Source organism: Solea solea, chromosome 14, assembly GCF_958295425.1.
Source record: "Solea solea chromosome 14, fSolSol10.1, whole genome shotgun sequence".
Lineage (NCBI taxonomy): Eukaryota > Metazoa > Chordata > Actinopteri > Pleuronectiformes > Soleidae > Solea > Solea solea.
Window position 1 is genome coordinate 9,172,932 of NC_081147.1, and position 17,964 is coordinate 9,190,895.

A 17,964-nucleotide genomic window follows, 5' to 3' on the forward strand; every position below is an offset into this window, starting at 1 on the left:
CTCCAGTGAAAGTTTATTTAGTCATTCTGACAGATTTTTTTGGCAGCACCTATTTGTTTTGTTTTTTGGACTAGCATTCTTATTGTATTTATTTCTTCATTTATTATTATTTATTGCTATATTGTCTACCTGACTTTTATTTTGACCTTTATGTTGACGTTTATTATCTTATCTAACCTTGTTTTTAATTGTTTTATTTATATTTTTAGCACCTGTATTTTCATACTTTTATTTGCTCTTGTTAATTGAATTTATTTTCTTTATTTATTTATATTTTATTTATAATTATATAAATATAAATCATTATAAATTTATTTTAAGACCTCACCTGTAAATGCAATAACAATGCAACATAACAAACCTAAATATTATTTACCTAAACATTATGTGCAAACAACACAGAAAGTATAACTTAAATACAAAACAGAATTCACTTAACAATTGTCTAATGGAATCTTGAGTTTAATTTTGTATTGGGCAAAGACAGAATCAGTAAGTAAGTATAGTTGCAACATACACTATACAAACATATTGATACACTGAAAAGATTATTTGAAACTCAAAATGGAAATATTATCTTTGTATTTAAGCCTCCAACCACTAGTTAGCAGCAAGCTTTCCGACATTTGACTCTCTCCCCCTTCCATTACTGTCTAGACCAAATTGTATAATGTTAACACATAAAACATTATTTCCCCCTCAAAATAGAATAATATTGTGTAGGAAATATTCGTAGGACATCACAATATCATCTCTCATGTATACGGATTTGTATGCGACCCTGTTCTTTATGTTAGAGAAAATTATGCATGCATACATGCATGTTATGCATGTATGCTCGTTCACATTTAATTACATGTTAGTAGTCTACATATTATTCACACATTTCTCAAATAAAGTAGATAAAAATACAAGAATTGCATTTGAATGCAAATATACATTTTAAGTATAAATAACTTTGGATTGTACCTACAGACACATGATACTTTAGCAGTCTTCATTGTAAGTAATTTACTTTTTTATTCAAAGAAAAAGGTATTAACAATGTCATTGTGGAAATCCATAGCTTTTTCTAGGTGAATATCACTCCACATGACTTGACATTTTCATTGAGAAATGCTCTTTTCCAAATAATAACAATCACTGTCCTCTCAGATCTGCTAGTTAGCATGCTAGCTCCTCTTAGCCACAGCAACAAAAGTACTTTTTCGTGTCCAGTTAATTTGAGCTACAGTTAAAGCTCATTGCACGGTTGTGTCTTTACTGAAGTGTCTCTGCCTCCACTACACTAGGTGGCGATACACCCTGTCTTAGCTTATTAGTGTGAGTCAGGCAGGTTACAGTTTAGCTTGTGGCTAATTGTTAGCATCTCACAGGCTAACTCGAGTCTTCCTACCATTCATGAACATTATATATTCAATTATTTAAGCTGACAGAGCATGAGAACAGTGTGCGTTACACCAGTCTCTGTTTGGAAAAACAATTAAAGTGTATGATCATAAATATGACACTGATTAATGTGTTCATTTCAGTTTCCCCAAACCTCAAAATGCTTTTGTTTTTGTCAATGCCTTAAAACAACATTTTAAGTGGATAAAGGACAACATTAAAGCACATTTTGGAAACTGAAACATCTGAGTATTTGGAATATTCTGCCAAAATGTTACACAAGTAGGTGATTAAGTGTTGAGTAAATAATTTAGTCAGCAATAATAGATGTTTATTACCAAGTAAACGCCATGAAAGTTAGCTTGAAGCACCAGCAAGTAGTCATACTTAGGAGGTGAGTTTGGGGAATTTGTGTAGTTACTGTACAATTACTAATGGTATGTTTTCTGTATGGTTGTGTATTTTATAAGTTTTATAAGTGTTTAGTGTTTTGTTAATGTTATTCATCTCTGATGTACATCACTTTGTTTCAGCTGTTGTTGTTTTTTAAAGTGCTTTAGAATAAAGTTGGATTGGTTTACAAAAGTACACTTAAACATTTAAAGTGATGAAAACTTTATGAATCTATTTGTGAGATAATAATAATAAGACTTTCATATAAATATACTATATACTATACAGAAATTGCAGATAGTCATAGGAGGCAACTCTGCTCGTCAGTCAACTCAGTTTTCAATGGAAGTCCATGGGCTTCTCACTTGATTTATGACAGCAGTAAACATTTAATTGGTGAACTAATGGTCCCACTCACTAGTTTCAGGTCTTCTTCAATGTCACATGATGTCAATTTAGAGGAAAATAGATGATAAAGCACATGTGAGTGGACACCAGTGTGACTGACAGCTGAGCCTGGTTGCAGGTTACATCTGTGAATTTCCATTTGCAAAACCTCTCATGGCATCAAACTAGAGGTTTGTTTTGCAGCAGGAAATATTTACTAATATATTATAATATCCAGTCTTATGGGTCCAACTAAGTTACACAGTTGTGTAGTGATTTATAGACCTGTTGCCTGTTGCAAGCAGTCTCGATTAATACTTTCTATTTTTATTTATCTATTCTGTGGCCTTGCTTGGTCATTCACGTTATTAATGTGTGTATTAGATGTGGGACATAAAGGAGACACAACACAATGCTCAGGAGCGACTGGTTTCACGTCTTCATATTTATTTCATAAAGAAAAAGTAAAAAGATTGATAAGAAAAAATCCCACATGATTAAACTCCGATTGCTCCCATGTCCAAAGTGCCCCACACCCCCAACCCAACCCCCCGTCACCTCAGCCTGGATGCCTGCCTTTATCTCTCACTCTATCTATACTACTTCACTTCCTATTTTGGCAATATTGTACACATGTTAGCTACATGCTAACAGTGCAAGACAGGCACCCAGGCTCAAGTTAATCCACCCAGGTGGCAGGAGAGCTCCCCATGTGAGAATGCCATGTATGATTACAGCACCTCAGGGAGCTCACAAGCACACATTTCCGAAGACAAAGCAAGAGACTGTAATACTGTGATAATCAAAAGAAAGTGCTTTTTTTTTGCTGTGGCATCTCAGCGTCTTTTCTTCATGTGCTCTGAAGTCAAGGTGTGGCATCGCCTTTCCTCTCTTGCTCAATGGCTGAAAAAGAAGAGCACAGGATGCTGTTGAACTGTTGATCAGCAGGCTTGTGTTTAGTCATTTATGTGAAGGGCACGATGCAGTTTTTCTATTTTGCTGTAGACCAGCCATGTGCTGATACTGCAGCAAATTGATGCTGCTCTGCTTGCTGAGCATGTGGTGCTTCAGCAGCGTTGGAGATGAGGTAAATAGCCACTGACAGGAAAATGGTTGCAGGGGATTTTCAGCATCGCTCAGAAACGCACACACAGACACACGTGCACCCGGGAGATACTCACTCTCTTTGGTGGGAAGAGGGTTTTTCTCTTTTGTCTCCGTCTTCTTCAGCTTTGTCTTGTCGAAGCGGGCGATCTCGGTCATGTCAGGCTTGTCAGACATTTTGGCTGTAAAAGATGAGGACAAATAGCTGAGCACACAGGCTGGACTTTTCCTGTCTGCCATTATCAATCAATAATACGTCATAAAATTATGAAATTGTCCACAAGCTGTATGGGATATACATGAACGCCCAAGGACAATGTTGTAAAGGTTAAAATGAGAGCTGTCAAAAAATCCTGAAGTCACTGATTGATATTGGGAATTTTGAGCAAGTGCACAGAAAGGGAGTGGCTATACGACATGTGCAGCTGAGATGTTCACATGGATTGTTGCGCCTCCCACACATGCTCTGCCTACATGTTCTCTACAAAATGGCTTTGCAGCTAACACACACACACACAAAAACAGCCGTTAGTTCATTCCTTTGTCTCTGCTTTTCCCACTCTGAAGCTGAGGTCTTTGTTCTCCTCCTCCTCATCCTCCCTCTACCTTCCTCACCCCCTCTCTCCTTTTCTCTGCATCCACTGCTGCAGCCTCCTGGATGGAGGCGATGCTCCACTGGCTCCTCTGCAGTCATAATCCAGACCCAGCCTCAGGTCTCTCTAATACGTCTCGCTCAGTCTGGACCAGTCACGCCTGCTTGAACCGGCTCTGTGCAGATGTACAAGCCCACTACCCTGCAGCCAGTCATTTGAAAACCAAGTTACTGTAAAAATCATTCTCGCTGGTCTGAATTTATAAGAGGCCTAATAGAATCAGTGTTACATAGTCATGCTGGGCTCATGCCCAGAATTCTTACATTTTCAATTTCTTGAAAAGAGGCACACCGAATAATATCTGGATTACACTCAGATACAAATGGTGCCTACTGTTATTGTACACCCCCCCACCAACCCCTCCAAACACTGACATGAACAACAGCAGCCACAATCTCAGCCTTTTCCTTTCTCCACTTCATCAGTAAACCTAATTATCCATTTACATCTGTGCCATTGTCCCTTTATCGCCACCACATCATCATCGTCATCAACCTTTGCCGTTCACAACATCTCACTGCTGCCATCAGCTGCCAGTTTCTCCTCATCCAGCCACACCCCAATCCTTTGTCTGACTCCTTGTGAACACGTAATCCAGAGACTGACACACGGACACAGACAGATGAAGAACAGACGGAAGGACACATGAGTCTTTCTTACCAGAGTTCCACAAAGCAGTGGGATAAAAATCCACCAGAGGAGGGAGAGAGAGTGCAGTTAGAGACACGAGAGATGGAGACGGCAGAGCGATGCGGAAGCTGAGTGATTCTACCGGTGTGTGCACGCCTGCCAGAGAGCATCCAGGGTGTGGGTTTAAGAAGGAGGGAGGGAGGGGGAAGAAAGAGAGAGAGAGAGAGAGCAAGAGAGAGCTTGGTCAGCCTCCCTCTATGTCATCAATATTAATCTTTTCTAGGGAAAAGACTGGAGGAAAGCCATCCCAAATAGGAAACAGATGTAATGCGTATATTATGTATGATTGATTATGTTAAATTCTTAATGTAATACATTATTATTATTATTATTACAGTGATTTTGATGAGCAGGTTCATGGATATAATGTCTGACATGGTGGGAAGAAGACTGTACTTATCGATATCATAGACGTACCATCGTGATGTGTGTTTTTTTATTTTTTTATTTACCCTTTATTTCTCTAGAAAGTCACATTGAGATTAAAATCTATTTTATTAGCCAGAACATAGTCTAAAACATACAGTTGCTCAGTAACATGTAACATTAAAGAACAATACAAATAATATAGCTCAAAACAATGTTAGCACGAGCTAAAGCAGAAACTACTTCCATAATATATTTGATATCATTAAAGGGCCCAGGACCATAGAAGAAAACAAAGATGTGCTTGTCTCTCATGTTTGTCACAGGAAAGTTTACCACACTGAATTAAATATAGATAGAGTACTAAATAAAACACAATTAATGTTTATTTTTACCAGGACAAGCATGCATGGCATGGACCAGTGTTGCATACCACAGCTTTTATAGCCTCAGCCAGTTTGCTGCATTTGTGTGTCAAAGGACATTTATACAAACACAACTTAACACACACATACACACAACATGAAGACAATGATATAAATGATGTATATCTCAGTGAGACTAATTATAATTTTCCAGTTCATGAGTACTTTATACAAACCCTTCTAACCTTCAGTGATATATTATTATTTGCTAAAATGAGCAGGTGTTTATATAATTAAAGACAGTGGCATCATGTAGACATTTATATTTATCATTGTTTATTCATTTATAGATGACAGTGGACTAGTGCCATATACCACAGTTGTGTGTGTGTGTGCTATAATTCCCAGTATGATTAATACTAAATACTGAAAGTCATTTTTAAAGGGGAAGCACTAAAGATTAACCACTATCAGGCTCTTAAATGTGAGTTTTTGCTCTTTTTGTTTCTTCCCCTATGAGAGTAAACTGTACCTCTTTGAATATTGTACTGTCACACCATGAAACCAAAGACATCCCCATGAGTTTTATAAAAATGGCATGGTCGAGTTGTTTGTTCTTACTGTTCTGACATTTAAAAAAAAGGAAATTATTACATTGAAATTGAAATACCTCTATGTACAGCCATATACACTTTGAGCCACAACTCACCCCTATTTTCATCACTGATTACTTCATTATTCGTCATTTCTTACCTAATCTAGTCGGTTAAATGTTTGCTTCATTAAATAATAGCAAATGTCAACCAGTGTGTCTTAATCTCAATCTCAATCTCAAAGATTAGTGTCATAGAGGATCAACGGAAACAGAACATATTCACATTTAAGAAGCTGAGGCCAGAGAACTTGTTTTTACTCAAAAAAGAACATATTTTTTAACGTGATTATCAAAACAGTTAGATATCAGTTTAGTAGCTGACTACTAATGATTGAGTGGTTTCAACCGTAGTTGGTACAGTATACACAGTCTGGTTTTATCCTGAGTGTGTCACATCCTTGATTTTGCGACTGATGAACAGCTCTTGATGACATCAGGCTATAATAAAGCTGTGATGTGCAGAGCTCATGTTCCTTTGCTGACATCATGAAACCCTCCTGGTCTTTTCTCTTTAATCTCCCCAGAGGTAAAGTTTCAACCTGCTGATGCCGCCACTGAGCACATGGATCCCAGAATAGCAAAGTGAAGATGAGTCTGATATGATCTCAACCCTGGAAATGATGCAGTGAGCCAAGCAGGCTGATGCACAGTGTGTTTCTGTCGGGCCTGTTAATGTGACTTCATTTTCCTGGATGACTCTGGGTTTTACTGGACTGCATCCACGTCATACTGAGGTCATACGTTTCTTCAGAGTGCTCTGAAACAAGGCTGTGCTGCCACCTGCTGGCTCAAGTCTGGAACTGGGCAGCAGCCATTGTGCACGTGGGCCTCAGAAACAGAAAGAACATAACATGCAGTTGTTTTTGTTACAAGTTAGATGGACACAAGGCTCACTAAGTACTACATGCAATACCCTAATCACCCAGACAAACTTATGAGACAGCCCCAGTGGAGCTAATGATGTTTCAATGCTCTTCATGTCACTCACTGACACAGTGTTTCAGATGATTCCCTCCACTGAGCTGTTTGTTTCTCTGTGTTGTTGTTGTTGTTGAGGCGAGAGGGGGGGAAAAAGATCTTTGACCTTATCTAAGTTTGAGTCGAGCCCTACTATTAACCTTTCTGTTTGGAGCGTAGCACATCTGAGGCGGAGACGCGGGATGCACACTGACAAAGGTCAGACTCAGCAGCCAAACGACCTGTCAGAAAAATTGGACAACACGCTGCTCGTCGGTTGGCGGTAATTGACCGGTAAACCTTTCCTGGAATCAAGTGTCTGAGCTGTAAGACGGCGTCTTGATGACCAACAGTGCCAGTGATGAGCACATTTCAGTGTTAGGTCCAGTAGGTGGATAGCAGCATCCTTGGAGTTTGAACTGTTTCTACAGATACACTGAAAATAAATTGATTATTGTATTAATGTAATCTTATTGTCCTTGATTTAACAATAACCCAGACATATAGGAAGCCTTTGTTAGTGTACAGTGAGCAGACCTGCTTAAAGAGGATGTTAACACAGGATGGCAGCACAGGATTATTTTCAACTTCAGGTTAAGATTTAGGAGGAGAGGTGGAGAGCCCATAAAAGACCATTAGGGGGCAGTCATTCCCCAGCTCTGCTTGGAAGAGACAATGTCACTAATGCCATTAATAAAAATCTCCTCATACTTTTCTAATTGATGGTAAACAAACGACCACTGTGCAAAACTTGAGTGATTTGCTCATTTACAACAGCCTTTTTGAATCCACGTTGAAGCTTATTAGTAAAAATGAACAGTCTAAAGACGAAAGCATTGTACAAGTTAAATAACTTAACAGAATTCTTTATGTTGAAGAACAGTATTTGGATTTAAATGGATATTATACTCAATATAATTGTTGATATTTTTGGGGATATGCTTGATGCTCTCATGATAACCTGTGAAAATTAGGCTAATGGAGAGAAAAAAGGCACATGATTAAGGAATCTTTGTTCAGTGTTTGATTATTTGACATTTTCTCTTCTGTCATGATGGATCCCTTAGATTTAAAGGAAGTGTTCAGTTTTTTTAAATTATGGTTGTATGAGGTACTTACACATGGTTAGCAGATCTGTGCTCTTCCTGTGCTTAGAAGCCACAGAAGGCACACATTCAGTGACACATAGATGCTAGTGAGGAATTCAGGAAACAAAATAAGCCAACTTTAAAACAAGTTTGCCACTTTATCTTAATAACAAAAGAAAATCAGTGTTTTTAAGTCTCAGGACTCAGGAGTCTACTGTACTGCCTCAATTAGTATGTTTTTAAATTACAAATGGAAAAAGAATCGGATCAATAACTGTCAAATTGCTGATTTCCTTTCTGGACTTATGTGCAGGGGGAGTTACAAAACTCCAATTTCCAGTCAGAGAAGGATTTCGAATGGTGAGATTGTTAATGCAACGTACGTATGCTCATGCAGGCATATATTTCATCATATGAGCCTTTTTCATCTTTTTTTTTTCACTGACGTTCCTGCTGGCTTCCATGTTTTCACTGAGCATGTGCCTGTCACAAGGAAAGTGCACAGCACAGTCGGCTGTATGTGGCACACTGACTTTATGTCAGTGCCTCACTTCAAGACATCTTTAACTATCACTCTAGCATTGAACTGAAATACTTTATTTTTTTTTTAAATAAGTCACATTTTGGCTGTGAAACACAATGTGCTCTGCTTGAGAACTTCCATGTAACTGAATAACGGAGGCTTGCTCAAGAGTTTGTGACCTCTGAACACAGCCAGTCTTCCCGTTTGCCCTCGTGTCCTGAAAGTCAAGTGAAGCTAACCAGCAACTCTGCCTGAAACTTCTTAGCATAAAGACAAGAGAGTGGTTTCAGCAATTTCATTTCACTGCAGGCAAAGAAAACAAATCGGGCCAAAATGTCAAACCATTCCTCCACCAATCAATTCTCCTCTTCCTTCAATTATTTCCATCATTTCTTCCCTCCCCATGTTCCACTGTGTGTGTCAGCAGCCATGTCTGTTGTCAGTGAACGCAGAGCGCTAAATGTGCTTGAGGGAAATGCATGCGATGTTAACACTTTCACGCACAAATTTGTTTGCCCGCAGCTTATGTTACTTTCCATCATATAAATTGACAGGAGACGAGTTTGGTGGTCAAGTGTGTAACATTTAGGAGGGTTTATTGAATATTGAATAAACTGTTGAATAACTATGTTTGAACATTGAACATATTAACCCTAAGTATTTTAGTACAAGAGTGTGATTGCTTTAAATCAAAAACGGTGTGGTTTTCATGGCCTTTTATAATAACCATGGCAGGTGGTATCTGCCTTGTCACCAAGTCTTACACACTGGGCCTTTGAGTGGATAGTTGATTTGGAACATATAGGCGACATAGTGGTTGTCCCACGAAGCCCGCAGAGGTTAATTGGACACTTGTCTCTATGTGTTGGCCCTGCGATGGACAGATGTCCTGTCCACAGTTTACCCTGCCTTTGGCCCTATGTCAGCTGGTAGACAAGAGAACAAATGAATAAATGTTGTTTTTCAACAAGTAGAACTCTGGCTGAAGTGTAATAAACATCCACGCAGATTAAATCCTCCCAAACACTTTTTACTAGCTTTAAACCAACACAATGGACCTTTTTTATTTAACTCAGATTTGCAGAGGCCTTGGAGATATTTTATTTTTATTTTGTCAGTCAGTGTAAGAGCACTAAGTTATCTCTCAAATTATTATTCGATATTAGCTGTTGAACAAAGTAGAGCTTTTGTGGAGAGACAAAAGCACAGGGAAGTACGTTTTGAGAGTTGCCTTAAACCTGTGTGTAAGACGGGCTGGGAAAGTGCACAATCAGTCGGACCAGATAAGCACACTTCCTCCGTTCATGATCTCCACGACTGATGAACCAGCCTTCGATTGGTGCCCCGCGTTCCATCACCGGGCCAATGAGCTGAGAGTATCCGTGTGGAGGAGTTATCTCACCGAGCCAGCTGGAGGACAGTGACAGAGATGAAAAGAGAGGGAGGAGAGGAGATGGAGACAGCGATGAGGGATGAGGAACCGAGCGAGAGAAAGAGATTGATGGAAGATTAGAGCACTGCTATAAACACTTAACACATCTGTTATGCACATTATCAGGTATCGTGGAGAAATGACAGTCTTTTAGTTTGTGTGTGTGTGTGTGTGAGAGAGAGAGAGAGACAACACTCTGCTTTGAAATATCTATACTTTTAGGGCGAGCTTATAAGCTTTGTTTGCAAAGCTCAACACATCAAAGTAAATATCCTCCTGCGTCTTGTCCTCTCTCACCTCCTCCTCTGATGTTTTACTACTTTGTCTCAGGGATAAATTGTGATAAATTAGCCACGCACACATGCACACAGTGAGGACTTGACTGGATTAAGCCAGTGATCAATCCTTTAAATTGTAAATTAAAAGAACAATGGAGAGAGCAGACATATATACGGATTTACTCATTTGTTCAAATTAAATCTAAAAGCAGTTTGAAAAAAGTGATTTCTTGCCTCAAGGAGTAGAAAATTGTGTGTGTTAAGTTGTTTGTCACTGGCGATTACGATGAAACGGAACTCACAGCTCTGTAAGCCAAGTACCAGGAGGATTTATGCTAAAAAGGCAACAGATCAGGAAATAGACTGAGCGGGGGAAAGAACTGATTTTGACATGAACTTGCAGTGTTCCTGGACTCACCATCCTCACTTTAATTTTGTGCTGGAAAGTTATTGCTGTTGTCTGTAGTGGCACTTCCTGTGGTGTGCAGACATCAATCTGTAAAACTGTAAAAGCTTGAAATTCAGTTATGTCGTACTGTGATTCCCACTGAACAATAACAGGGTCTGAGCAGCAAGACCCATCCAGATCTATTATTCCTCATTTTATTTGGGAAATGAGGAATATTATTATTATTATTATTATTATGGTCTTCTAGTAACACAGGGTTCAAATTCAAGGACTTTTCAATACATTTCCAGGACCAATTCCCTCAAATTCAAGAACCAGATGTGCTTAAGATGGGAGGGCAAATTGTAAGAGCTGCTTTGCCCATGATGTCACTTTTATAAATATGCAGCATACTCTGCATCTGTACAAGTTATTGTCCTTGAGATTTGGGGTAAATCAGTCTTTGTAATTGTCTTTGGTGAGCCAGAGATCTTGGAATTTTCATTTCCCAGACATCACATAATTTGCTCTCTCTTGCTTAACGTTACACGCTCATTGTTCTGCATGGAATCTCGTGTCAACGGCGGAGAGAGAGTGGACAGTGTCCACAACACCGCTACTAAATACAACTCAGCGTTTGTAGGCCTATTCTATGTACATCAAGCAATGCATGGCACGAAACAGCAGGTGGCGCCATACCTAAATATCAGTTCAACTTCTTTCTTGACTTTCTTTTAATCTTTCAAACGATTTTCAAAAACAAAATTTTCAAATTTTTTTTTTTTTTTTTTTCAAATTTACAAACCTTCAAGGACCTGTGGGAACCCTGGTAACAATAACATTGTATTAGAAATTAAACATGACACTTATTTTTGTATTTTTCAACACTGATCAATACAATCTTATCAGATCACCATTTTCTAAAGCACACAGTTAGTAATAATATAAAATATAAAATCTATACAAAAATGTCTGAATTGGGTTTTTGTCAATATTCATATTATATTTTATTCTACTTTCTAATCTGACTTTGTCACGTTAACATCTCACTTTCACTCTGATGCTGTAAAGTGATCATATCCACCTGTAAAGTTCTTAGATGTTGACCAGACATCCAGACTGTGGATATTCACTGTCACTACTTTTTATCTTCTCTCTGCTTATTCAGAGGAAAAATATTCTGCCCCTTCCTTTTACTCTGGCTCCTAATTTCACGGCTAGAATTGATTTTCTTGAGTCTGTGTTTGTTTTCCAGATAAACATCTTTTCCTTGTTGATTGATTGTGTTTATCCCGAGTGTTGTTTTGGGACCAGTCCTAGTGGAAGTTTGTATCATAAAACTAATTTTCTCTATTTTTTCTCTAACCCTTTTTAAACCGTTTTCTATATAATGTTTGATGATCATATATCATAGATTTATGTCGTTATAATTGAGGCCATCTGGTTTATTCCTTCAGAACGTTATGGTGTGGCTCTATAAGGCGCTTGTCCCATATGTTGAGTGTGTATCCAATCGGCTGGCATATACAGACCAACACATGCATGTTTAATCCAAAACTATAAGATAAATGATCAGGAGAGGGAGCTGAAATGACACAAATTCAACAGTAACTCGTAATGACACAAAAGCATAGAAAATCATCTGCATCACAAACATGTTAAAGGAGATCAGTAAATATAAAAACATTGGCAAATAAATAGTTAGAGATGGAGATAGAGATGGTGATTGAGAGTAGATCACATCAAATGCAACCATTGCTTTCAGCAAACAGTGGCGAGTCTGCAGTGTTGTGGCGCCTCGGGGTGATGATGCTCGGTTAAATGTGCTAGTTTGTTTGAGGAGGAGGAGGAAGAAGAGAGGGACCTGCCAGACACGGAGGATGGATGGATGTGCCTTTCTCATTTCCGTCTATCAGTGTCTCTCTTCCAGGTTCTGCCCTCTCTTCACTTGTGGGTGTAGATGAGAACACGGAGCTTGCAGTCGTAAATACTACACTTGTTGTGAAAGGGGTGGATAGACACCAGTGGTGAACCTGAGCCAACCTCTTTCAAGCGGACCAGAGTCCAGTTGTTTGATCTGGATCTCCTCCTACTGTACAATCACATTAACCCAAATTGTGCTAATTGGGTAAATGCAGCAATGTTTGATGTAACCGCAGTGGAAGAGGCTGGTGTGAGCACACCCTAAAACCCAGGTGAACATGGCCATTTTTTTATTAGTTTCCTCTCTTTTTGCTAAAGATGAGACATGTCCAGTGCAACGCTACAACATGCATTCATTGTCTGACCATTAGCTCAGCTATTAGTATTAATGTTTTTAGCTCTCCTTACTTTTGAAAACTTGGGACCTCATTACTGGTGTTAGTGTTCACATCTGTGACATCACAATTCACACAAGTGTGAGGCAGGGAGGAAAACAGAACACCACAGGGCAGAACAACCACTGGAAGTGGTGTTAATTGCCTATATTTTTGCCTATTTACATTGGAGCCGAGCGCACATGAAAGTAGTAAAGTCATCCATCGGGGGGTCACTAGAATATAATTCAAAACCTACACCCCAGCCCGCCCACTTCGCTCTGCATCGGCAAACCGGCTCGCTGCCCCCTCACTGAGAGGATCGCAGAGGCATTCACAGAACTCGAGACTGTTCACTGTCCTCGCTCCCAAATGGTGGAACGAGCTCCCCATCGACATCCGGACAGCGGAAAGCCTCCACATCTTCCGCCGCCGACTAAAAACACATTTCTTCTGACTCTACCTCGACTAAGACGATAACGACGACGACAAAAAAAAATAAAAAAAATAATAAAAAAAAAAACCTATACATCGCACTTACGACTGGCACTTCATACTTTGGTTTACTTGAAGCTCTTACTTACTTCTAGCTCTTATTTGTACCCAAATGTTTAAATGCACTTATTGTAAGTCGCTTTGGATAAAAGCGTCTGCTAAATGACATGTAATATAACCAACAACTGTTATTTAATCACAAATAATATAGTTTTCAATGCAATACCTATCAATTAAATAAAGGAGATAAACAGTCAAACAGAAACATGTTTTCCAACCAGCAGTTTAACAATAGGTGCTATTATTAGCACACACACACACACACACACACAGTATATACTAAACCAACAAAGTGTATTTTACTTTGGTTATTGTATTAGGAAAGTAGAGGGGACAAAAGGGACAGTGATCAGAACCGTGCTCACTGAAAGTGCTGAGGAGCTGTTTAATGTCACCATGGTGCTGAAATGTCTACCAATTTGGACATAAAAGGGCATCATTTATGTGGCCGCACAGCAGAGTAGTGGTCAGCACTGTTGCCTTGCAGTAAAAAGACCTGGTTTGTGATGTAGTTGGAACGAGGGCCTTTCTGCATGGAGTTTGCATGTTTTCTCCGACTTCCACCCATGGTTTAAAACATGCAGAAGTAAATTAGACACTCTAAATTGCCCGTAGGTCTGAGTGTAAGAGTGGATGGTTGTTTGTTTCTATGTGGCCCTGTGATGGACCAAGTTGTACCTTGCCTTCCGCCCTATGTCAGCTGAGATTGACACCTGCACCCCACGTGACGGATGGATGGCATTATGTGTGCAATAACCTCACAACAGGACCTCCTATTGTATAAATGGGCAAGCAATTGTAATAAGATTAAGCCTATAGAGCAAAATGAGTCTGAAGGGAGCAGCAGTTAAAAAACATCATGTCACAAAAGGTGATCAGCTGGATGATCTTAATAAACCACATCAAATGGTGATTTTACTGCAGAGAACATGAGCCGTCACACAAGGATTTAACTTAGTTTTATATTTTAGCCACTGGGGGCACTGCCCCCTACCACCGCCCAAACTCAGCCCATGATAATAGATCATGAATTACTAACTATATATAATATTCAGAATTGTTTTTTAAAGAATTTGTCAACAAAGACATGGGACGGTGTTGCACACTAAACGTGCCATCAGCAAAACCCCGGCACCACTTAAAATTCAGTATTAAAATGCTGTGCACGTGCATTTTCTGCTTAATTCACCTGGGATCTCACTTAACCATTCACCCCATGAATGTTTAATACCATGTAACAAAAGTCCCAAATACATTTAAAAAACTTCTGGCCAAAGGCAAACTATGTAAAAATCTACAGAAATGGCCATTAAAGTTTTAAACAGAGTTAACACAAGCCAGCTGCTCCAAATGAATGTGAGCTCATTTGCAGTCATTTAACAGTTTTTCTTTGCAGTAACAGGCCAGGATGTGTTCAGGCTTTAGTGCAAACATTAGGACAGTGTCATTTTGTAGCAACGTCATGAGCTAATCACCAGTTAGCATTGTTTCTGAGGAAAATGTAGACATTATAATGTTGAGCAGCCTCACACGTCACTGTCATTTTTAAGGGTCACCTCTGTCTCGTCTCAGGGGGGACGTCAGGTCTCACGATCTCTGCAGTGCGTGTTGTATTGACTGTTTTTCCAACTCAATAAATGTCCTTGTTAATGCGTAGACAGTTGGGATGACTCAGACAGAAGCTCAGTCTCTCTTTTGAAGTCAGTGGTTCAGATGACTTTCCTGCATAGGGTTATTTCATGTTTGTCATGAGTGAGTCAGCTTAGGACACATTTCGGCGCAATATGGATAGCAGAAGCAACACTTTCATCATATTATAGTATTCCACCATTTTTATTTGAGCGGTGACAGAAACATTTTGTTCCCACCATCTAATTCCTTTTTGTTTTTGTTGTTTCATGCTTCTTTGTCCAACCACTCAGCCTCATCTGTCAATAGCCAACGTTAATGTAGTCCTTTGTGACTGTGTACAGTAAGAGGGCTATTAGTGGTTTACTGTAACATTCGTATAAATGCAGTGTGGGCTGAGTGAGTCATACTGGCTTTTTGAAAGTGAAGGATATTTGTTAAAGGAGCATTTGGTCTGTTATAAACTTAACTCTTCAAATGTGTATTGGCGTCACAGCAATGATTCCATGTCTCAGTGTCTCTGGCACAGCTACGGTGGCCTTTCATGGACACAAATAGGAGCTGATTAATTGGAGTCGAATTTTTCCATGTAACGTTGAGACTGTTGGGATACAACAGTTATAGAGTGGTGTGTGTGGGTGTCTTTTTGATTACGCAAAAATAATACGATCAGTCTTTTTACTGCAAGGCCACCACGCTAACCACTACTCCGCCGTGTGGCCACAGAAATAATGTCAGAGTTGGTGGTCATTTCAGCACCACCGTGACATTAAACAGCTACTTTCACCCAGCGCTGTTCTGATCACTTTCCCTTTTGTCCTCTCTACTCTCCTAATACAACAGCCAAAGTAAAATCCACATTGTGACAAAAGGTCAGTGTTTAGGCCAGAAAAAGTCCATTACAATTGTGGGGACAAGAAAAAAATGTCAAAATGTCCTCACAAAGATAGGTTTGTTTTTTGGACCTCACAAAGGACACACAAACGCACAAATATACACATACACTGTGCTTCAGTTTAGTTCTGATCCTCAGATTTAAGAGAAACTGTGGTTGAGCCACAGTTTAAGATGATAGTTGGGCTCCTGTTACCTTGACAATGAGGAGTCAAATAGAGGCGTGAGTGTGTGCGTGCCCATTTGCATGCGGTTCCCATTTAAAATAAAAATAAAACTGTGCAGTTCCACCTGTCTTCGTCTTTGAATTTCTTTCCCCATCATTTTTATCAGGCACATCCAGTTCAGTCCAAATTGAGCCAGGACAATAAATTGGAAGTATGTGCGGGGAGGAAACGGGAGGTTAGTATATAGAAAACAGAAAGGTGGAGCCTGTTTTTATTCACTGCTGTAGCATCGGCAACAAAGCAAAACAAAACAGATTTTGTTTTGCTGTTGCGGCTCCACACCGGGCAAATACAAGGTGACATCTGTTCAGGACTCCCTGCTCATAGACCTGAAAGGCTTTGACACTCTCTTCTCTGAAATAGGGAGATCAAAAAAATGTCCCTGTCTCTGCTTTAGCATTAGAAAAACACACAAAGCACTGTGTGTGTGTGTGTGTGTGTGTGTGTGTGTGTGTTTGTGCGCGTGTGTCATTGTCAGCACAATATGCTATACGTTATCTCCACACAGCCACCTGTTTATATGAAGGGAGTCAACAAACATCGTATGAATTCCAATAAGGCCGATCCTCAGAGTACACACACTTCATCAACATGAAGCAAGCGCTGTTCACCCTTATTTGAAAGCTGCGTGTGCGCGCATTCATGTGTGTGTAAGAGAGACACTGAGACGGCAGCAGGAAAGCCAGATTATAACTGACAGTTTCCGGTGGTCTGAGGGTGACTGTGCTGAGTGGGGTGAAGATAATCGGTGTTTAGTCTCAGCAAAGGATTGATCGCAGGGTTAATTATCAAGAACCGTGCTCAACACCAAAGTGACAGGTGAACCAGACGTTTGAAGTATGTTGAAAAAACACAGCGAGAGGACTTTCTGATTTACAAAACTAGTCTTAAGACCAAAGTTTCAACAATCTTTTGCCTTTTAAAACAGCGGTGTCAAACTGAAATGACGTGGGGGCCAATGAGCATCTACTCTAGGGAAAAGAAAGGCTTAAGAGCTTAAGATTATGACAATATTCCATCATGATATCAAAGTTAAGATATTGATGATGATATTTCACAGAATTTCAAAGTAAAAGTGTTTGTATTGATATGGAATGATGACAATTATGATGCAAAATAAATCTATTTATATCAAGGACAGTATCTAAAATTAGGAAAATAATAACATGTAGATTGTAAAACACACATTCAAACATCCATCCATCCATTCTCTACCACTCTATCCTCCACATGAGGGTCGTATTTCAGATGACATAGGGCGATAGGCGGGGTACACCATGGACAGATCACCAGTCCATCGCAGGGCCATAGAGAGACAAACAACCATCCACTCTCACACACACACACACCTGTGGTCAATAAAATAAATGATATTAAATTAAAGTCTCCGTTTCACCTATTCCCCATATTGGATGTTTTTGGACTGTGGGAGGAAGCTGGAGCCGAACCCTTGTTCCAACTGGGGCTCGAACCCGGGTCACATTCATACATGCATAATTTAATTTAATAATTTAAGTGTTGTGTAATATATTTAATAAAACAACAATTACAACTGAATATCTCCTATAATTATTACACAAGTATTGCGTACAAACACATTTAGTGTTATATTCTCTCAATATTCTCTCACTCCATTGGCAGCTGTGCCTTGGCCACATATATGTTTACAAGGAAGAGGAGGATGCAGGTCATGT

At 39.4% G+C, this 17,964-nt stretch overlaps 1 protein-coding gene across 1 annotated transcript; it reads right to left on the bottom strand.

Moving 5' to 3' along the window:
* Nucleotides 1-2,585: 2,585 nt before the first annotated feature.
* tmsb2 (thymosin beta 2) lies at nucleotides 2,586-4,732 on the bottom strand. Its single transcript, XM_058650103.1, has 3 exons — nucleotides 4,587-4,732; nucleotides 3,351-3,455; nucleotides 2,586-3,072 (listed from the first exon to the last, which is right to left on the bottom strand). Exons 2-3 carry the CDS (start codon nucleotides 3,448-3,450, stop codon nucleotides 3,035-3,037), a joined length of 138 nt encoding a protein of 45 aa, XP_058506086.1. The 5' UTR covers nucleotides 3,451-3,455; nucleotides 4,587-4,732; the 3' UTR covers nucleotides 2,586-3,034.
* Nucleotides 4,733-17,964: the final 13,232 nt, after the last annotated feature.

Bases quoted from the DNA above. Each gene is read 5' to 3' on its own strand.
- tmsb2 (XM_058650103.1), bottom strand. From the start codon at position 3,450: ATGTCTGACAAGCCTGACATGACCGAGATCGCCCGCTTCGACAAGACA. The intron at 3,073-3,350 runs GTGAGTATCTCC...CTTCTTTTTCAG, and splicing joins CCCTCTTCCCACCAAAGAGA to CCATTGAGCAAGAGAGGAAA.